The sequence below is a fragment of the Apodemus sylvaticus genome, chromosome 14 (genome assembly GCF_947179515.1).
Source record: "Apodemus sylvaticus chromosome 14, mApoSyl1.1, whole genome shotgun sequence".
NCBI classification, from domain to species: domain Eukaryota; kingdom Metazoa; phylum Chordata; class Mammalia; order Rodentia; family Muridae; genus Apodemus; species Apodemus sylvaticus.
Window position 1 is genome coordinate 564,003 of NC_067485.1, and position 23,332 is coordinate 587,334.

General features: G+C 38.0%; 1 protein-coding gene across 1 annotated transcript in view; it reads left to right on the forward strand.

Moving 5' to 3' along the window:
- The first annotated feature begins 370 nt into the window (after positions 1 to 370).
- LOC127665192 (contactin-associated protein-like 3) overlaps positions 371 to 23,332 on the forward strand; it is a 171,633-nt gene continuing 148,671 nt past the window's right edge. The window contains exon 1 of the mRNA XM_052157625.1: positions 371 to 512. Within this exon, the coding sequence (XP_052013585.1) occupies positions 371 to 512 (142 nt within the window). The remainder of the gene's footprint in view (positions 513 to 23,332) is intronic.

Sequence of the window (23,332 nt, forward strand, 5' to 3'; positions counted from 1 at the left end):
GCATGTGTGGTGTATGTGTTCATGTGTGTGCAGGTATTTGTTGGCAACTGTAACACGTTATTTTTTTGAGACAGGATTTCTCACTAAACCTGGAGACATCAGATTGATCAGTACCATTTTACCATCAATTCACAGGGACAATTCTGTTTCTGTTTCCTGAGCTCTGGAATTACAGACATGTCCTGACACATCTGGCTTTTTTACATGGATGCTTAAGATCTGAACTCAGGTCTTTCTTATATTTGCTCAGCAAGTCACTTACTGACTGAGCCATCTCCCCAGTGTGTATACTATCTTTTAAGCTATGATGTTCCAAGCTGTAGCCTCTGTGTTAATATACCCTTGTGCTTTCCACTGGCAGACAATTGCGATGCTCATACCCTTGTGCTTTCCACTGGCAGACAATTGCGATGCTCCGTTGGCTTCTTCTTTGCCTCAGTTATCCTTCAGTAGCTCCTCACAGTTGTCCAGCAGTCATGGCCCTGGCTTTGCAAGACTAAATCGAAGAGATGGTGAGTGTGATTTCTGCATCATATTGATCTTTGGTGAATTCTTTTGGATTTTCATTTAATAAAATAATTGACACTTCGTAGAAGGAAATAAAATTCCAAATAAGCACATTTATTTACACTAGAAAGTTTGAGGGTGAATTTGGCATGAGAAATTGATCCATGTGGTCCCCTGGTCTGCCTGATCCTCCCTTCAAACAACCTCCCTCCTTACTGCAAGCATTTGAGAAATTTAATCTTTCATCATTTAAGGATTCACTGAAGGTTTCAGCATCACTAGTTCTTTTGCTTGTCTGAAGTTTTCTTTTTTCTTTTTTTCCCTACTTTAAATATACATTTCTTGTGTGTTTTGCGTCCAGATTATTTAATTAATTTTATTTAGATAAGAAAGTTGGAATAAGAGCATTAAAAATTATTATATTTTAACTACAATTCTCAGTTTCTCATCATGGATTGATTCTTTTCAGCATACACCAAAAAGAATAAGCATATACTATTTTATTCATACTACATGGTAGATCTTGCAGTTATATTTGTAAGCCCATCTCACAAGGAGCATGTTTTCTTTTACATATGTTTAGATTCAAGTGTAGGAAATCAGATGTTAACTTGCTCTATGCTGTGGTCTGGATAAGCATCCTCTATGGACCAACCCCTTTGTTAAAAGCTTATTACCAACCTATGGCACCATTGCATAAATATAGACTCTTTGAATAAGTAGAGCCTCACAGAAAAATGTTAAATAATGAAAGCATTGTTTAAATGTCTCTCACGATACTCGCTGCCTGCAGGGACACAAAAGGATCACTAGGTACTGTATCACCCTGAGCTTTAGATTTCTTGTGGTGCAAACCACCAGGGGTCTGCCTGCATTCAGGAACTGAGCACATAGGCGGTTCATCTGCAAGCCAGTCCATCGCAGGACCTGTGTCCTATGTGAGAATCAACAGAGGGAGTGACCCCCACCACAACATCTTCCCTCCATAATAGAGCAGACAGAGAACACCTGGTTGACCTTGACAACCTAAGTATAGCATTGCTTGAGGCAAGACTGAGAAGGGCTCCAAAGGCACAAAAGAGGAAGCCAGCATATCAGTAATCTGTGCCAGAAGAAACCCAGTCATCCAGTGTTGGAGAGATAATCTTAAAGATCCACAGTAGGTTGAAGCACCAGCCAGTGACAAATAAGACCATCTAACTCCTGGGAGAACCAGATGGCTAAAGGCAAATGTAGGAACATTACTAACAGAAACCAAGGCATTATGGCATCATCTGAACCCAATTCTCCAACATTAGCAAGTCCTGGATACACCAACACTCCAGAAAAACAAGATTTGGATTTAAAATCACTGGTCATGATGCTAGTACAGGAACACATGAAGGACATACTTAAAGAAATTCAGGAGAAAATGGATCAAAAATTAGAAGCCCTTACAAAGGAAATACAAAAATCATTGAAAGAAATTCAGGAGAATACAAAAGCCAAAAAGGAGGAAACACAAAAATCACTTAAAGAAATACAGGAGAACCTTGATCAAAGGCAGAAGTCATGAAAGAGGAAACACAAAAAATCACTTCAAGAATTAGAGGAAAACACAAACAAGCAAATGACAGAACTGAGCAAAAATTTCAAGGATCTAAAAACAGAAGTAGAAACAACTAAGAAAGCACAAAGGGAGACAACTTTGGAGATAGAAAACCTTGGGAAGAAATCAGGGACCATAGACACAAATATCAACAACAGAATACAAGAGATAGAAGAAAGAATCTCAGATGCCGAAGATACCATAGAAACCATGGACTCAACAGTCAAAGAAAATGCAAAATGCAAAAAGCTTGTAACCCAAAATATCCAGGAAATCCAGGACACAATGAGAAAGCCAAATCTAAGGATTATAGGTATTGATGAGTGTGAAGATTTACAACTTAAAGGGCCAGCAAATATCTTCAACAAAATTATGGAAGAAAACTTCCCTAACCCAAAGAGAGAGATGCCCATGAATATACAAGAAGCCTACAGAACTCCAAACAGACTGGACCAGAACAGAAATATCTCCCGTCACATAATAATCAAAACCCCAAATGTACTAAACAAAGAAAGAATACTTAGGGCAGTAAGAGAAAAAGGGCAAGTAACATATAAAGGAAGACCTATCAGAATTACACCAGATTTCTCACCAGAGACCATGAAAGTTAGAAGATACTGGGCGGAGTTCATGCAGACTCTAAGAGAACACAAATGCCAGCCGAGATTACTATAGCCAGTGAAACTCTCAATTACTATAGATGGAGAAACCAAGATATTCCATGACAAAACCAAATTTACACGATATCTTTCTACAAATCCAGCCCTACAAAGGATAATAGGGGGAAAGCACCATTACAACAAGGGAAACTATACCCTGGAAAGAGCAGGATATTAAGCTTCTTTCATCAAACCCAAAAAAGATAACCACACACGTATAAAATTAAAATAAAAAATATTAGGAAGCAATAACCACTACTCCTTGATATCTCTTAACATCAATGGACTCAATTCCCCAATAAAAAGACATAGACTAACAGACTGGTTACTTAAACAGGACCCTACATTTTGCTGCATACAGGAAACACACCACAATGTCAAAGACAAAAACTACCTTAGAGTAAAAGGCTGGAAGCCATTTCTACAAGCAAATGGTCCCAGGAAACAAGCTGGAGTTGCCATTCTAAGTTCAGATAAAATTGATTTTCAACCTAATGTCATCAAAAGAAACATGGAAGGTCACTACTTGCCGGTCAAAGGAAAAATCCAACAAGAAGAACTCTCAATCCTGAACATCTATGCCCCAAATACAAGGGCGCCCTCATTCATAAAATAAACTTTACTAAAGCTCAAAGTACACGTTGCACCTAACACAATAATTGCGGGTGACTTCAACACTGCACTTTCACCAATGGACCGATCAGGAAAACAGAAACTAAACAGGAAGACAATGAAACTAATTGAAGCTTTGAACCAATTGTAGTTAACAGATATATATAGAACTTTTTATCCCAAAGCAAAACAATATACCTTTTTCTCAGCACCTCATGGTACCTTCTCCAAAATAGATCATATAGTTGGTCACAAGACAGACCTCAACAAATATAAGAAGATTGAAATAATCCCATGCCTCCTATCAGATCACTATGGAGTAAAAGTGGTCTTTAGTAACAGTAAAAACAACAGAAAGCCCAAATACACATGGAAACTGAACAATACTCTACTCAATGATACCTTGGTCAAGGAAGAAATAAAGAAAGAAATCAAAGATTTCTTAGAATTTAATGAAAATGAAGGCACAACATACACAAATCTATGGGACACAATGAAAGGAGTGCTAAGAGGAAAACTCATAGCTTTGAGTGCCTCCAAAAAGAAATTCGAGAGAGCTTACACTAGAAGATTAATGGAACAACTGAAAACTCTGGAACAAGAAGAAGCTAATTCACCCAGGAGGAGAAGAAGACAGGAAATCATCAAACTCAGGGCTGAAATCAATCAAGTAGAAACCAAGAAAACCATCCAAAGAATCAACAAGACCAAAAGCTGGTTCTTTGAAAAAATCAACAAGATAGATAAACCCTTAGCCAGACTAACCAAAGGGCACAAAGAAAGTATCCAAATTAACAAAATTAGAAATGAAAATGGAGATATTACAACAGAAACCAAGAAAATTCAAAAAACCATCAGATCCTACTACAAAAACCTGTACTCAACACAACTGGAGAATCTGGAGGAAATGGACATTTTCTTAGACAGATACCAATTACCAAAATTAAACCAGGATCAAATAGACCATCTAAACAGACCCATAATCCCTAAAGAAATAGAAGGGGTCATAGATAGGCTTCCAACCCAAAAAAGCACAGGTCCAGATGGTTTCAGTGCAGAATTCTATCAGACCTTCAAAGAAGACTTAACACCAATACTCTTGAAACTTTTCCACCAAATAGAAACAGAAGGAACACTACCCAACTCCTTCTTTGAAGCTACTATTATGCTGATACCAAAACCACACAAAGATCCAACTAAGAAAGAGAATTTCAGGCCAATTTCCCTTATGAATATCGATGCAAAAATACTAAATAAAATTCTTGCCCAACGAATCCAAGATCACATCAAAACGATCATCCAACATGATCAAGTAGGCTTCATCCCAGGGATGCAGGGATGGTTCGATATAAGGAAATCCATAAATGCTATCCACTACATAAACAAACTCAAAGAAAAAAACCACATGCTCATTTCATTAGATGCTGAAAAAGCATTTGACAAAATTCAGCATTCTTTCATGCTAAAAGTCTTGGAATTCAAGGCCCATATCTAAACATAGTAAAAGCAATATACAGCAAACTGGTAGCCAACATCAAACTAAATGGAGAGAAACTTGAAGCAATCCCACTAAAATCAGGGACTAGACAAGGCTGCCCCCTCTCTCCATATCTTTTCAATATAGTTCTTGAAGTCCTAGCTAGAGCAATTAGACAACAGAAGGAAGTCAAAGGATACAAATTGGAAAGAAAGAAGTCAAACTATCACTATTTTCAGATGATATGATCGTATACTTAAGTGACCCTAAAAACTCTACTAGAGAACTCCTACAGCTGATAAACAACTTCAGCAAAGTGGCTGCTACAAAATCAATGCAAGCAAATCAGTAGCCTTTATATATTCAAAGGATAAGCAGACTGAGAAAGAAATTAGGGAAATGACCCCCTTCACAATAGCTACAAACAGCATAAAGTATCTTGGGGTGACTCTAACCAAACAAGTGAAAGACCTATATGACAAGAACTTCAGATCTCTGAAGAAGGAAATCAAAGATCTCAGAAAATGGAAAAACCTTTCATGCTCGTGGTTTGGCAGGATTAATATAGTTAAAATGGCCATCTTGCCAAAGGCAATCTACAGATTCAATGCTATTCCCATAAAAATCCCAACCCAGTTCTTCATAGAGCTAGAAAGAGCAATTCTTAAATTCATCTGGAATAACAAAAAACCCAGGATAGCTAAAACTATTCTCAATAGTAAAAGAACTTCAGGGGGATTCAATATCCCAGACTTTAAACTCTACTACAGAGCAATAGTGATAAAAACTGCATGGTATTGGTACAATATCAGGCAAGCGGATCAATGGAATAGGATTGAAGACCCAGAAATGAACCAACACACCTATGGTCACTTGGTCTTCGACAAAGGGGCTGAAAACATCCAGTGGAAAAAAAGAAAGTCTTTTCAACAAATGGTGCTGGTTCAATTGGAGGTCAGCATGCAGAAGAATGTGAATTGATCCATTTTTATCTCCTTGTACCAAGCTCAACTCCAAATGGATCAAGGACCTCCACATAAAACTCGACACACTGAAATTAATCGAAAAGAAACTGGGGAAGACCTTGGAGGACATGGGCACAGGGGAAAAGTTCCTGAATAGAAGACCAATTGCTTATGCTCTAAGATCAAGAATTGACAAATGGGACCTCATAAAACTACAAAGTTTCTGTAAGGCAAAGGACACCGTCAAAAGGACAAAACCCAACAGACTGGGAAAGGATCTTCATCATCCCTAAATCCGACAGAGGGCTAATATCTAATATATACAAAGAACTCAAGAAAGTAGAACCCAGAGAACCAAATAACCCCATTAGAAAGTGGGGTACAGAGCTAAACAAAGAATTTTCACATGAAGAACTTCGGAGAGCTGAGAAACATCTTAAGAAATGTTCAACATCATTAATCATTAGGGATATGCAAATCAAAACAACCCTGAGATTTCACCTCACACCAGTCCGAATGGCTAAGGTCAAAAACTCAGGAGATAGCAGGTGCTGGCGAGGATGTGGAGAAAGAGGAACACTTCTCCACTGCTGGTGGGATTGCAAGATGGTGCAACCACTTTGGAAATCAGTCTGGCGGTTCGTCAGAAAACTGGGCATGTCACTTCCTGAGGACCCTGTTATACCACTACTGGGCATATATCCAGAGGATTCTTCAGCATGCAATAAGGACACATGCTCAACTATGTTCATAGCAGCCCCATTTGTAGTAGCCAGAAGCTGGAAAGAACCTAGGTGTCCTTCAACGGAGGAATGGATACAAAAAATGTGGTATTTTTACACAATGATTTACAAAATGATTTACACAATGGAGTACTATTCAGCCATTAGAAACAATGAATTCATGAAATTCTTAGACAAATGGATGGAGCTGGAGAACATCATACTAAGTGAGGTAACCCAGTCTCAAAAGATTAATCATGGTATGCACTCACTGATAAGTGGATATTAGCCTAGAAACTTTGAATACCCAGGACATAATCCACAAATTAAATGATGTCCAAAAAGAATGGAGGAGGGGCCCCTGGTTCTGGAAAGACTCATTGCAAGAGTATAGGGGAATTCCAGAACAGGGAAGTGGGAAGGGGTGGATGGAAGAATAGGGGGACGGAAGAGGGCTTATGGGACTTGCGGGGAGTGGGGACCCAGAAAAGGGGAAATCATTTGCAATGTGAATAAAAAAAAAAATAAAATAAATAAATATCTCTCACTAGTTCTTGGCTACTATACGATGAGAGATTTCCCCCACCTGATGGTCTCATAATGATTTGCTGCTTTGCCATGACCAAAAAACTAATTGGGTCAACCAACCATAGACTGAGATTTCTAAACTGTGAGGTAATGTAAGTTTTTTCTCTTCTTAAGTCAATTGTCTCATTATTGTGTTACAGTAATAAAAGGATAACACATATAAAAAGTGAACTTTGACACTGACAATGTAAAATCCTGGCAAAAGTTAGTATGAAGATTATTTGAAGAAAAACCCTAGAGCTCCCTGTAGCCATAACTCTTCCTGATGCCAAATCAAATTTTGTATTAAAGTTCAGCTCAAGGCTGTGAGAATTCTCTATCACAGGGAATGTTTTTATTCTTGTTCAAATTCTTGCAGCTTATACAACACTAAAGCTTGATATTTATCTTAACAAAATTTACTTTCATGTAAATGAAAGAATAGGCCTTCTTTATTACTTTTATTACTTTAGTTAGCTATCAACCAAGTTGATGACAGTTCATTGTTGTCATTTTTAATTGGTTTTGATATTGTTTCCTCTATTATGTTAACTTATCCTGTGATAGTCAGCAAAGGTTGGTCAATTTGGGAGTGATATATTGGAGGTTGTAGATTATAACTAGAGTTTTAATTAACCATTATTAGATTTACAATGATCTTCAGAAGAATCACCTAAGTATTCTGATAATAAATATTAAAACCAATAAATAAATGGCCTTATGTCACAGACATGAAAGCAGTTCTCCAGTGGAGTATAAAGATCGTAGAGTTTAAAATAGAAGACTAAAAACATTTAACCTTCAGAATATGAGTTATACAGTCTCATATTCTGTCCCCAGGTCATAAAAGGTACCATGACAGTGTCTGTGGCTGTTACTAAAACTCCAGGGTGAAGAATGAGAACAGTGACTAATGAACAAATTTTCATTGACACATTTTAAGGGACCAACATCTACACCTTTTAAGTAACTTTACTCATGCCTCTTGGATACCAAGAAAATAGTTCTTTTACTTTGCTAGATGAATACCCTATAGGCCACACAAGTTAATATATCCATAAATTATCCTTACATATTCTCCTTTCATGTGACTCAATTTCTTCATCAAAGATTTCCCATGTAATGAATAGAATTGAAAGCTGCTTTCTCTTAAGGCTTGAATGTAAACTATTCTTTACATGTTCATGTGATTAAACACTTGGTCCCCATCTGGCGGCATTGTTTTGAGAAGGTGTAAAATTCTGCATTTGTAGCAGTTGTGTGTGAGCGGCTAGGAGCCTAACTTCAGTCCCTGCCAGAGCCACTATTTCCTGCTCCATAGCACACAGGTGAGCAAAAAGTGCCTTCCACTCTCCAAGTGCCAACTTGGATGGAGCTGCTCCATTGCCATGTCTTCTGCACCATGGATCTGTGGGGGAAAAAAAAAAAAAACTGCATCCTTCCTCTGTTAAGTACAAGTGTTTAATTACCATGATTAGACATTCGAACTAGTAACTCTTTGATATTTCTACCTTGCCATCTTTGTATCTGTCTATCTAGCTCATCCTTTTTCCAGGGTCTCCCTGCTAAAACATAGCTCTCAAAGACCTATCCAGTAGTTATAATCTCCAGTCTCCTGTGTACAGAGTTATTTCCTATGTATCCATGATAAAGGTGTACATGTCCTATAGCAACTTGATAGACAGTTTGGGGACAACTAGTTAGGCTTTGGGAACTTTTTCAATTTCTTACATCCATCCAACTATTCTGTCACAATAAAAAAGTCCTGGATAGTCAAATACCAGATCCCAAATGAAGTTGTATTTGCAACTCAAGCATTACAGAAAAAATAAAATGATGGAAACTTGTGGCAGAAATTATCAATGCTAGAAAATATGAGTCATTTATACTTTTGCGAAATATTATTTACTGCATCCAACATAAGAGATAAAGTCCTGCTCTAAAATTTATACCTGGTCAGCTCAGCATCTAAGCTGTGTTGCAGGGAAATTTCATAGAAACATATTACAGCTCTGAACCTTTAATATATCAGTTTATTTGAAACTGAACTGCCACAAATTTTAAGATGCTCAAAATTGGTTTGCATTTCTATACCTTCTATACTGCTTGACTTGAAGATAAAAGTAACAATGTGGCATATTTCTGTAAAAATAAAATCTAAAATAAATGTGTTGATGACTGGATAAAAGAATATAGGCATGGAAACCAAACAGTGAATTATGTCAGCATCATATGCTTTATTCCTTAATTGCTTATTTATATTTTTGTGTGTTGTGTATATATATGTAATATGTGTGTGTGATGAACATGTGTGTGGAGGCCAAAGGTTGCTATCTCTTGTCCTAATCTATCACTCTTCCCTCATCTTTGAAACTTAATCTTTCGCTGAACCTTGAGTTTATCAGGTAGGCTACACTGGCTGGCCAGTGAGACCTGAGGATCCTCCTGAGTCAGCTTCACCAGTACTGGGACTGCGGGCACAGACACAGACTATAATCCCTGGAATGTTGAGTGAAGTGCTGGTAACTGAACTCTGAACTATATGCCTTCATGCAAATACTTTATCTTACTGAGCCATCTCCCTAATCCTATATCCATTTTTAAGTAACTTTGGGGCACAATAAATGAAAAGTTTTGAAAGTTAACACATGGTTTGAAGAATATCATGTAGAATAATTAAAAGATTTTCTAGCATAAGGGAAATCTTTAATATTTGGAGTGAATATATTCTGTGCATTAGGAAAGTAATATCTTTATATGATAAATACATGTAGCTCCAGGCATGGTTTATCCATAATCAGTAATTTCCAGGACATAATTATTGTAAAGTCATCATCACTGGTTTCATTATGCTTATTAATAAAATGGTCCATATTTTGTTCAATTCAGATACACTCAGAAGTGAACTGGTTTCACCTTTTGTGTTAGGTCTGCCCTTGTATGCTAGAGTTATGTCTGTGTAAAATGAATTTGTGTAAGACTTATGTCTTATTTTAGGTAGTTTCAACAGCTAGTAAGCTTTATTTCATGACTATGTTTAAGCTGAAATAGCCATTATGTGTATTGTTTTGTGATTTTTTGTACTGTTCAGACCGTCTCCTGGATGTATTTTTATTAGCAAATTCAGCCAAAGCTTACTTTACTATTATTCAGATTCTCTGCTTCTTATGCTAATTTTCACAAAGATAATCCTTTCCAAGATAGGGAAAATAAATTTCTTTGGGATAGTCTTTCAATCTTGCCCCGTGTTATTTTAAAAATTGATAATCTAGAATCAACAGAAATTTATTTTAAGGGAAGAAAATACAAGACGCCCAAAAAATTTTCTCCCCTCACTTTTTCTACTTACTTTTATTTTGAGGACAGTGTTTTTGATTTGTTGTTGTTGTTGGTTGTTGTTTTTGTGTTCTCAGAGCAGAAAAGTGTTGCATCAACAGCCCATCAGCTTCTGTCCTCAACTGTGCTTTTGGGTCCTGTTCAAATGTGGCTTCCTCTGGGCTGGAACTTCATTTTGTTTTAAATATTCAGTCATATGGAAAGCATGTCTTTACTTCTGTTAGATACTTGAAGTTAGAATACCTTTGAGGTTTCCTAATGGACTTGCTGGGACATGTGTTTTGTATTTTACAGTGCCACTGTTTTAACATAAAGAGGTATATGGTGATTTCTTAGAAAGCACTTCTTTGGCTACCTATAGACCAAGAAGGGTGAGCTTTCTGCCAATATAACAAAATATTGGAACTTATAAAGAGAAAAGATTTCTTTGTGCTCAAAATTTTAGAGCCATTATTGATTGGCTCACATCTGCTTTGGCTCTGTGGTGGTATATCCTAATGGAACACCTATTTGAGCAAAGCCACTCCTTATAACTAGGGAAGAAAATCAGAAAGGAGGGGCCCAGATCTCTCAGTCCTTTTCCAGAACACACTTGTGGTGAGCTAATGACCTTCCATAATGCCTAACCTCTCAAATGTTCCACCACATTCCACTAGTACCATCCTAGGGACTAATTAAACACACAGGCCTTTGAGTGACACTTATGGGAAACACAAGAAATACATATCGACCTAAAGAGAGAAAACACATTGTCATTTAATCTTTTAAATCTTTGAACATGTAATTTCAAACTACACTAAAATCATGTATATAGCTCTTATTATGATGCTTAAATGAGAATCTTAAGAAGCCTGTGTACATTGGTAAAAGTAGTGGTATATACCTTTAATTCTGACACTTGGGAGGCAGAGACAGACAGATCTCATAGTTCAAGGCTAGCCTGGCTTATAGTGTGAGTTCTAGGACAGCCAAGGCTATACAGAGAAACTGTCTAAACAAACAAAGAAGCAAACAAAATCCCATACAAAATATAATCAGAAATCTAGGACTATCAACAATAGTACAAGGTATGAAGCCTATTTATAGATTAAAGGCCATATTTATCCTATAACACAGAAAGATTTCTGTGTGGTTGTAATTGCCACTGATTAGAAGAACATGGAAATCAGTTAAAGAATTTTTAAAAATACTTGTATAAAATGACTAGTATTGAAAATGGAGGATTGAAACAACACAGGAAACTGTTCGTAAGATGAACTGCAGTACAAAAAACTTTCAGACTGTGGCAATTGTTCTGGACTAGAAATACTCTGTAGCTCTGCAGACATAGCACATAGCCTTCCAGGAATGAAAGTGTACCTTCTCTTACCTGTACAAATAATTAACCCAGAAAAAAGGGAGCTGTATTGGATCAACCTGAAAACAATGTATAAATTCATACCTTTATTCAGTAACTGTAACAACATAATTAGTGGTTTTCCCATGAGTATAAAGAGCATATTTGGTGCTAATTTTTCACATACAAAAACTGTATGTATTTTGGAACCAAACAGGGATCTCCTTGACATAACAAATCTATAGGCAAATAATTTCTACTTCTTTGAAAATGAATGTACACTACAAAAAGAGAAAATTGCTCAGGGTTCAATTTTTTAAACTCCAAGTGTCAGACAAGTGAGATGGCTCTGTGAGCAAAGGTGCTTGCTGCCAAGTCTTGAGTCCCATGTTCCATCCCTGGGGCATGCATGGTGGAAGGAGAAAACTGACTTCTACAAGTCATCTTCTTGCCTCCATGTACAGCCATGTCCTGTGTGCTCTCACACACCCAGATACTCAGACACACATATAATGTATAAATAAATGTAATTTAATTTTATAATCCAAGTTTCAGTTTGTTATAGTAGTACCTATACTCCATGGAGATTATAATATAATAGGACCAGGTGGGCATCTAGTAAATTCACACCTCTCTCTAGACTTCCTTCTTAAGCAGATGTCAAATTCTGAGTTTTCTATTTAAAAAAGTTCATTCACAACATTTTTCTGATCTATTTCCATGGATTTTGATCCATTTCAGTCCCTTAAAGTTCTATTTGGTTACTTTAATAGCCTCATGACTGATCTACATTTTAATTAGCTTTATTTATGTGTATATGTGTGCATGTATATGTGCATATATGTATATATGTATATGCTTGTATATGTATTATGTGTGTTTATTTATGTATGTGTGTACATTTTTGTATATAAATGTGTATATGTGTGTACATATGTGTACATGTATGTATGCGTGTATATGAAGGTGTTTAATTTAGAGGAAAAGGTTGATAAATAAAATTTGGACTGTTTCATATTACTGTGTTCTTAGAGTTAATGAAAAAAAGCCCATAATGTAAATGTTTTCTGTAAAAATGAGAAAGGAACTTTCTTAATTATAGAAATTCCTAATTTCTATAATGATCATCTGTGTGTGGATAACATACTCTGGATGCAAAGCTCATTGGATTTCTTTATTAGTGCCCTGAAAATTCAGTCTTTGCTCTTAATCAAAGTTGTTATAGGTCATCCTACCCAGAAAAAAAGATATTGCTATATGGAATATGAGAAAAGGCAGAAAAATCCTCAAATCGAAAGACCAAAAGTATCTCCCAGATCCGAGGAGGAAAAATAAAATAAAATGGAGAAGGAACCAATGTGAACACAGATTACATTTTCTTGCCATCCTCACTGCTGTGTTTTGGGCAAGTGAACTTCTCATGAAGATGTGCTCATTTTTCTGCTGTACTTTATTTTACATGAATGCACCCCAGAAGTTTTCTACCTTGGGTGGTACTGCAAGGAGCTGGTGGAATCATTAGAACATTAGGCCTTGCTGGAAGGTGTTCCTAAAGGCATGCCACTAAGGGGATTGTGGGATCTCTGTATTTTGGATATAAGGTGACCAGCTGCTTCCCTTTTTTGCCACCATACCTTCATCACCATGATAGTCTGTATCCCAGCTTCCTGGTTCATGAAGCAAATGATTTTTCTCAGCTACATGCTCCTTGCCAGAGGTCAAATGCAATGGGGTCACTTAACTATAGGCTTAAACTCTCAGAATTGTGAGCCAGAACTTCTCTTTTTATATTAATAGTAATTAACTCATGTATTTTGGTATACTAATGTGAAGAAGACTAAAGGATCCAGAAACTAAAATCTCAACAGGGTTAGACTCTAGCACAAGCCTGTGTTATTATTGTGACCAAATAACTGTCCAGAAGCAACTTAAAGGAGAAAGGGCTTATTTTGGCTTAATGTTTGAGAGGATACAGTCTATCATGGTGATGAAGGTATAGTGGCAAGAAAGGGTAGAAGCTGGTCACCTTATATCCAAAATCAGGAAACAGAAGAACCCATGAAGTACATCTGGGCTATAAAGGCCTGCCTCTAGTGACTAGCTTTCTTCAGTGAAATTTCACACCTTAAATGTTCCTCAACATTCATAAGCACTAATATTGACTAAAGACCAAGTGTCAAAAATCAGTGCCTATGGGGGACATTTCATATTTAAATAACAAATTCCCCAACATTTCTGGCCTTATACTTGGTCTTCCAGTGTCATCTTATCAGAAAACTCCACTTAAGTTCAGAAATGTAAGTGTCCATATGCAAGTGTCTGTTACAGAGGAGGCAGTCTGACCTCTGTCCATACCATATCCTGCTGTTGGTGGGGTTCATTGGAGCAGAATTGAACACAGTGAACAACTACAGGAAAGGTTGACCACACATATCCTGAGCTGGTCAGAGATCATTTTTGTGACCTGTTTCAGTTTCAGCCAGAGCTGGAGTTCCCATTTAGCAAATCGCTGGATGATGAAAAAGATTAAATTATAATTTACCACTTGACTCTGTGATTGTGAGATTCAAACTGATATGTTCAATAGTAAAGTCAATATTCAATGTCTTCAACAATCTGAATGCTTACTTCTAAATCTTCTACTTTAGAATGCCATTGGGTATATGTTTCTGTTTTCTTAAAAACATGAAAACTGTGCCAAAAAAGTTTCACATTCTCTTTGAGGACAAGATTTCCCCTTGGGTGAAATCCTAGGGCATTAGAGATATGGACTCAAACCCAGTTAGTCACATTCTCCTGAGATAAAATGCTACCAGACTTCAGATTTTATGTGTTATATTTTGATCAATTCAATATATGATTGTCTGTTTAATGCAAAACAACTCTGAGATTTTTATAGCTTTAAAATATTTGGAATTACCTCAATGCCCTCCCTAGAAGCCTTTGGTTATGAGTTAGATTTTTCTCCTTTATTTTCTCCTTCATAGTACTCAGGACTGATCCTTTACTCTTTGTCACTGAATATGCTTTAGGAAATTTACACATACCAGTTTCTCTATCATCACTGTGAGTTATTCATTGCGATCACTCATAAATTTAGGATACATTGGTATGTTAGTGCATATTTATACATGCATGTGTACTTGCCGCTCTCTCTCTCTCTCTCTCTCTCTCTCTCTCTCTCTCTCTCTCTCTCTCTCTCTCTCTCTCTCTCTCTCCAAGTGACAAGACTGACTGACCAGTAACCCTTTAAATAAACATCTTTCTCCACTTTCCCAGGACCCCAGTGCTGGGATTACAAACAAGTACTGCCTACCGTGCCTGACTATTTCATGAGTTCTGGGAACCAGCTCAGATCCTTGCTTATAAGGCAAGCACTTTATTGAGTGAGCCATCTTCTTTATCCTGGTTTATTTTTTAAGATTAAATTGTGACAATTCCTTTCCAAATTTCTGAGGTCCTTGACCCACACATATGCCAATCAGTCATGTTAGCAGTGACTATTCATCCTGCTTCTTTGTGTGAATGACCGTCCACAACCAGGCTCTATTACTCTTCAACTATTGTGCTATTTGAGTCTGTTTGGCCTTCATCAGTCCTATCTCCATCCACCTGGTCTTGCATCATTGGAAATTTTTAGAATCCTTCAGGAGGAAGGATTCACCATCCTTCAAAACAAGATCTAGAAAATTTTCTATCTTGAGACAGAAGTCTCTCATTTTTCTTATCTCTGTCTCTGTACCCATCCTCAAACCTTTTAAGATTATTCTTAATTCTCTAATTGTATAAAACAGGTCATAATCCATATTTGAGCTTCAAATTTGCTAGCTAAACATGACTAATTATCCATGTAAGCTAAACATGACAAACATTCCCCTGACCACCATACAAAAGAAGAAAAAGGAACAAAATCCTCTCTCATAACACCACATGCAATCTGACTTACTTTATGGTTTTGTAATTTTCCCCTTTGTCAAATTCCAAATTTCTTGAAGGAAAGGAGAAATCTCACCTTTAATGAGGAGGAATAAACTTAGAATCATAGAACTCTGCTTTTGTTTTGTTTTGTTTCAGTCTCTCTTTACTGGATGTATGACTTTGGATAAATTCCTTTATCTTCCCAAGACACTGATTCCAAAATTATAAGATTTGTATATTATATCTCTCAGGAGACAATTAAGTTGTGAGAAATAGGTTGTATGTGTATTAAGTGATGTAGTTCCCTTAGCACATAATATGGTGCATACAAAACAACAGTATCTTTATTCACAAGAGCCAAACAGACTGAAATAATGTAAGTGTTTGTTGATGAATGGGTAAACAAAATGTGATCCATACATGGAGTATCTGGAGGTCTGACCATGCTAGAACCAGGCTACTATGTAGAAGAACTTTAAAAGCATCATGCTTAGTAAAACAAACTAGAGAATACCATATGACTGGCAATGAAGTGCCCAGATTAGTCAGAGTCCAAGGACAGAAAATACAAGAGTGATTGACAGCAGCTGGGATAGGTGGAGTTACTCATCAGTGGTTACCAAGTTTGAGAAGACAGAATAAACTCTAGAGATAAATAGTAGTGATGGCTGAAGAGCTAGATGTGCTTAATGTCACTTAACTGTGTGCTTAAATTTTTTATGTTGTATATATTTTAGAACAATAAAAATCTGTGTGTTCTGATCCTATATAGGTAGTATTTAGTAAATGCTTCAGGGACAAAAATAATTGAAAGTGCTAATAATGTGAGTAAAATCTACTAGGTACATTACAAATCTGTCACAGAACTTTACAATAAGGAAAGACTAAATAATATTCACTCCTGGGATTCAACCTAAGCCTTCATTGTAGAAAACTCCAGAGTCAGTCATAAAACAATGACTAATAATGTTAAGTGTTACCAAAGACATATCAAAGTCCTGAAGAAGCTTGACTATTACGTTATGGTAACCCATGGTGTTATTGTGATATACAATTAGTTTACACGACTGAATCCCCTTGTGGTCTCATTTAAATTGGTCATCACCCTGTCAGTACTGTGATACTGGTTGAAAAAAAAAAAAAACTCAAAGGAAGAAACCCTAAGAATAAGATGAATATACTTCTCATATTATGTCTTATTGTGAAATAACTATACCAGTGCTAAATTTTGTTTTAGAAGTAAAATCTACTTTTGTGCATGTTGGTCAGTCTTGTAAGAACAAATCAATAGTTTTTTCTAATTGCTTCTGTAATTGCGAACCTAGAGAACTTACTTTATTTTCTTCACTGAAAATTAAAATATAATTTTACACCTAATACTTTTTAGATTACAACAACTGGGATTGTTTTTATAATGAATATATGTTTTGCATATGTGCATACATATCTTCCCTTTTATGTCTATGTAAATATTATGTGTGTGTACATGCCCGTGCCTGTTTGCACCTTTGGAGTGTATACACATGGGTAGGGTGGGGCTGTTCCCATGTGTGAGCATATGGAAGCTAGGCACCAGAGAAGGATGTCTTACTTTATTGCTCTCTCCCTTACATTTAGAGACAGGGACTCTAAATGAACCTAGAATTTGCCTTTTGCGGTAGGCTCAGTGGCCAGTGAGCCCTCAGGATTCTCTTTTCTACGCTACCAACTCAGCTTCTTACTTGGGTACTGGGGATCTTGACTAAGGTCTGCATGCTTGTGCAGCAGGAATTTTGCCCACTGAGCTATCTCCCCATCCCCTATGTACATTTTTATCTATAGCTAGTAAGGTTATAGCTATTGTATAGGCTCAATTTCATTTGATTTCACATATACCAGGGGAATTAAACTCCCTTCAGTTCAGATTGTGGAATATAAAATGGTGCTGATGGTTGTAATGATCAGTATGGCAACTCTTTCCATAACATGGATTTTAGAACATTCTAGCATATAAACTGCTTAAGTCAAAATCTTTGATCATAGAGATCACAGAGATGAAAGTTAGAAAAAAAATATTTTAAAAGCTGTGTCCCATTTTATTATGTTATTTTTTAAGTATTATATTTTCTTCTCTCATTCTGGTGTGTGTGCATGTATATGTTTGTCTGTGGGGATTTCTGTGCATGCACATGCAGATATGCTTACATGATGAGACCAGTATTGAGATGTTTCCTCAATTGTTTCCTGTTGCAATAAATCTCCAACCCAAATATTCCTGGGCCAAGAAAACACAACTCAATTAATATGAATACATGCTGTGCACCTAGATTAGGCAGAGCTACCACTACATTACCATCTTCCCCATCTATGAAACCCCTTATAGCTTGCAGTTTCTCCAGGCCAGGTGCTTCTGCTCCACTTTCCTTCTACCTCCTCCTCTGTCATCCTCTCTCCTCTCCTCCCCTCCCCTCCCCTCTCCTCCCCTCCTCCTCTCCTCTCCCCCTCTCCCCTCCCCCTCTCCTCTCCCCTCTCCCCCTCCCCCTCCCCTCTCCTTCCCCTCCCCATCTCCCCTCCCCTTTCCCCTCCCCTCCCCTCCTCTCCTCCCCCCTCCCCTCGCCTCTGCCCTCCCCTCTCCCCTCCCCTCCCCTCTCCCCCTCCCCTCCCCTCTCCCCTCCCCTTCCCTCTCCCCTCCCCTCCCCTCCCCTCTCCTCCCCTTCCCTCCTCTCCTCTCCTCTCCTCTCCTCTCCCAAAATCCTCATTCAGCTCCACTTTCCTACCTAGTTTTTTTTTTTTTCCAGACAGTATCTCACTATGTAGTCTTGACTTGCCTGGTACTTGCTTTGTAGATCAGGATAACCTCAAACTCAGAGATCCTCCTGCTTCTACCTCTCACACAAAGGGATTAATGGAATTACTCATCACACCTGGCACCACCTTCCCTCTCCATCTCCACAAGGTTTCTCACTGAATTGGAGGTCAAAGACAGATTTGGCTGAATAGTCAAGCCCCTCTCTGCCTCTCTACTGCTACAATTACAAGAGTACAGTTTGGTGCCTGCATTTTACATGCATGATAGAGAGATGAATTCAGTTGTTCTTGTTTGTACAATAAACACTTTATTGACTGTACCATCTCCCCAGACAATTGCATGTATTTCAATTATGCTTAAAGTTATTTAGTTTTCACAAACGGATTTTTATTGAATATTGTCTTCATTTACATTGCCAATGGTAAAACCTTTCCCGATATCCCTCCTCCCCTAAGACCCCAACCCTTCCCCTGCTCCTTCCCCCTGGCTCCACATATATGCCCTTCCACCCAACACATACCCAGCCCCCCTCAGTTTCCCTTTGTTGGGGCTTCTGTTGAACCTTTACCTGACCAAGGACCCAACAAGGCCTTCCTCTGCCACATTTTTGGCTGGAACCATGCGTGCCCCTTGGTTGATGATTTAGTCCCTGAGAGTCTTGGGGCATCTGGGTGGCCGAAATCATTGTTCTTCCCATGGAGCTGTACACCCCTTCAGCTCCTCTGGACCATACTCCAGCTCCTCCATTGGGGACCCCAAGCCCAGTCCAATAGTTGGTTGCTAGCATCTGCCTCTGCATTTGTAAGGCTCTGGCAGGGCCCCTCCTGAGACAACCATGGCATGCTCCTTTTGGTATGCACTTCTTGTCATCCATAAAAGTGTTGGGGTTTGGTGACTGTTTATAGGATGAATCCCCAGGTAGGGCAGTCTCTGGGTGGCCCTTGCTTCAGTCTCTGCTCCACACATTTCTCTCTTATTGCTCCTGTGAGTATTTTGTTCCCTTTCTTAGAGGAACCGAAGCACTCTCACTTAAGTCCTTTTTCTTGAGCTTCCTGTGCTGGATGAATTGTAACTTGTTTATTTTGAGCTTTTAGGCTAACATCCACTTATTAGTGAGTGCATACCATGTGTGCTCTTTTGTGATTGGGTTGCCTTGCTCAGGATGACACTTTCTAGCTCTATCAATTTGCCTAAGAATTTCATGAATTCATTGTTTTTAATAGCTGAATAGTACTTCATTCTGTATATATACCATAGTTTCTGTATCCATTCCTCTGTCGAGGGACATCTGGGTTCTTTCCATCTTCTGGCTATTATAAATAAGGCAGCTATGAACATAGTGGAGCATGTGTCCTTATTACATGTAGGAGCACCTTCTGGGTATATGCCCAGGAGTGGTATAGCTGGGTCTGCAGGTAGTACTATGTCTAATTTACTGAGGAATCGCCAAACTGATTTCCAGAGGTTTTACTAGCTTGCAATCCCACCAACAATGGAGAAGTGTTCCTTCCCCCCTCCCCCCGCATCCTCTCCAGAATCTGCTGTCCCCTGAGATTTTCATCTTAGCCATTCTGACTGGTGTAAGGTGGAATCTCAGTGTTGTTTTGATTTGCATTTCCCTGATAACTAAGGATGCCGAACATTTCTTTAGGTGCTTTAGAGCCATTTGAGTTTCCTCAGTTGAGAATTCCCTGTTTAGCTCTATAACCCATTTTTTTTAAGATTTATTTATTTTATGTATATGAGTACACTGTAGCTGTCTTCAGACACACCAGAAGAGGGTTTCAGGTCCCATTAAGAATCCCATTACAGATGGTTGTGAGCCACCATGTGGTTGCTGGGAATTGAACTCAGGACCTCTGGAAGAGCAGTCAGTGCTCTTAACTGCTGAGCCATCTCTCCAGCCCCTGTACCCCATTTTTTAATAGGGTTATTTGACTCTCTGGAGACTAACTTCTTGAGTTCTTTGTATACATTGGATATAGGCTCTCTATCGGATGTAGGGTTGGTAAAGATCTTTTCCCAATTTGTTGGTTGCTGTTTTGTCCTATTGACTGTGTTCTTTGCCTTACAGAAGCTTTGCAGTTTTATGAGGTCCCATGTGTGGATTCTTGTTCTTAGAGCATAAGCCATTGGTGTTCTATTCAGGAACTTTTCTGCTGTGCCTATGTGTTCAAGATTCATCCCCACTTTCTCCTTTATAACCTTCAGTGTGTCTGGTTTTAAATGTAGATCCTTGATCCACTTGGACTTGAGCTTTGTACAAGGAGATAAGAATGGGTCATTTGCATTTTTCTGCATGCAGATCTCCAGTTGATCCAGCACAATTTGTTTAAAATGCTGTCTTTTTTCCACTGGATGTTTTTAGCTCCTTAGTCAAATATCAAGTGACTATACGTGTGTGGGTTCTTTTCTGGACCTTCAATTCTATTCCATTCATCTTCCTGCCTGTCTACATAGCAATACCAAACAGTTTGTATAACTATTGCTCTGTAGTAGAGCTTGAGGTCAGGGATGGTGATTCCCCCAGAAGAACTTTTGTTGTGGAGAATAGTTTTTGCTATCCTGTTTTTTGTTTGTTTGTTTTGTTTGTTTGTTTGTTTGTTTGTTTGTTGTTCCAGATGAATTTGAGAATTGCTCTTTCTAGATCTATGAAGAATTGATTTGGGATTTTGTATTGAATCTGTAGATTGTTTTAAGCAAGATGGCCATTTTTACTATATTGATCCTGCCAATCCATGAACATGGGAGATCTTTCCACCTTCTGAGACTTTCTTCTATTTCATTCTTCAAAGGCTTAAAGTTCTTGTCATATACATCTTTCACTTGCTTCATTAGGGTCACACCCAGGTATGAAATATTATTTGGGACTATTGTGAAGGGTGTCATTTCCTTAATTTCGTTCTCCTTTTGTTTATCCTTTGAGTAGAGGAAGGCTACTGATTTGCTTGAGTTAATTTTATATCCAGCCATTTTGCTGAAGTTGTTTATCAGCTTTAGGAGTTCTCTGGTGGAAGTTTTGGGGTTGCTTAAGTATACTAACATATCATCTGCAAATGGTGATATTTTGACTTTTTCCTTTCCAATTTGTATACCTTTGACCTCCTTTTGCTGCCTGATTGCTCTGGATAGGACTTCAAGTACTATATTGAATAGATAGAGAGTGGGCAGCCTTGTCTGGTCCCCGATTTTAGTGGGATTGCTTCATGTTTCCTTCTGTTTAACTTAATGTTGGCTATCAGTTTGCAGTATATTGCTTTCACCATGTTTAGGTATGGGCCTTGGATTCCTGATCTCTCCAAGACTTTTATAATGAAGTCATGCTGGATTGTGTCAAAAGTCTTTTCAGCATCTAATGAAATGACCATGTGGTTTTTTTTCCTTTAGTTTGTTTGTGTAATGGATTACATTGACAGATTTCCGTATATTGAACCATCCTTGCATCCCTGGGATGAAACTTAACCTGATCGTGGTGAATTATACTTTTGATGCATTCTTGGATTCAGTTGACCCAGATTTTGTTCAATATTTTTGCATCAGTGTTCATGAAGGAGATTAGTCTGAAGTTCTCCTTCCTTCTTTGGTCTTTGTTTGGTTTAGGTATAATCGTTATTGTGGCTTTATAGAATGAGTTGGGTAGTGTTCCTTGAGTTTCTATTTTGTGGAAAAATTTGAAGAGTATCGGTATTAACTCTTCTTTGAAGATCTGATAGAATTCCCTACTAAACCCATCTGGTCCTGGGCTTTTTTTTTTTTTTTTTTTTTTTGATAAGAGACTATTAATGACTGCTTCTATTTCTTTTTTTTCCCTCATGTTGAATTTTTTCCCCTTTTTTTATTCGATATATTTTTTATTTACATTTCAAATAATTTCCCCTTTCCTAGCCCCCCCCACTCCACAAAAGTCCCGTAAGCCCCCTTCTCTCCCCCTGTCCTCCTACCCACCCCTTCCCACTTCCCCGTTCTGGTTTTGCTGAATACTGCTTCACTGAGTCTTTCCAGAACAAAGGGCCACTCTTCCTTTCTTCTTGTACCTCATTTGATGTGTAGATTATGTTTTGGATATTCCAGGTTTCTAGGTTAATATCCACTTATTAGTGAGTGCATACCATGATTCACCTTTTGAGTCTGGGTTACCTCACTTAGTATGATGTTCTCTAGCTCCATCCATTTGCCTAAGAATTTCATGAATTCATTGTTTCTAATGGCTGAATAATACTCCATTGTGTAGATATACCACATTTTTTGCATCCACTCTTCTGTTGAGGGATACCTGGGTTCTTTCCAGCATCTGGCAATTATAAATAGGGCTGCTATGAACATAGTAGAGCATGTATCCTTATTACATGGTGGGGAATCCTCTGGGTATATGCCCAGAACTGGTATAGCAGGATCTTCTGGAAGTGAGGTGCCCAGTTTTCGGAGGAACCGCCAGACTGCTTTCCAGAGTGGTTGTACCAATTTGCAACCCCACCAGCAGTGGAGGAGTGTTCCTCTTTCTCCACACCCTCTCCAACACCTGCTGTCTCCTGAATTTTTAATCTTAGCCATTCTGACTGGTGTAAGGTGAAATCTCAGGGCTGTTTTGATTTGCATTTCCCTAATGACTAATGAAGTTGAGCATTTTTTAAGATGCTTCTCCCCCATCCGAAGTTCTTCAGGTGAGAATTCTTTGTTTAACTCTGTACCCCATTTTTTAATAGGGTTGTTTGGTTTTCTGGAGTCTTAACTTCTTGAGTTCTTTATATATATTGGATATTAGCCCTCTATCTGATGTAGGATTGGTGAAGATCTTTTCCCAATTTGTTGGTTGCCGATTTGTCCTCTTGATGGTGTCCTTTGCCTTACAGAAACTTT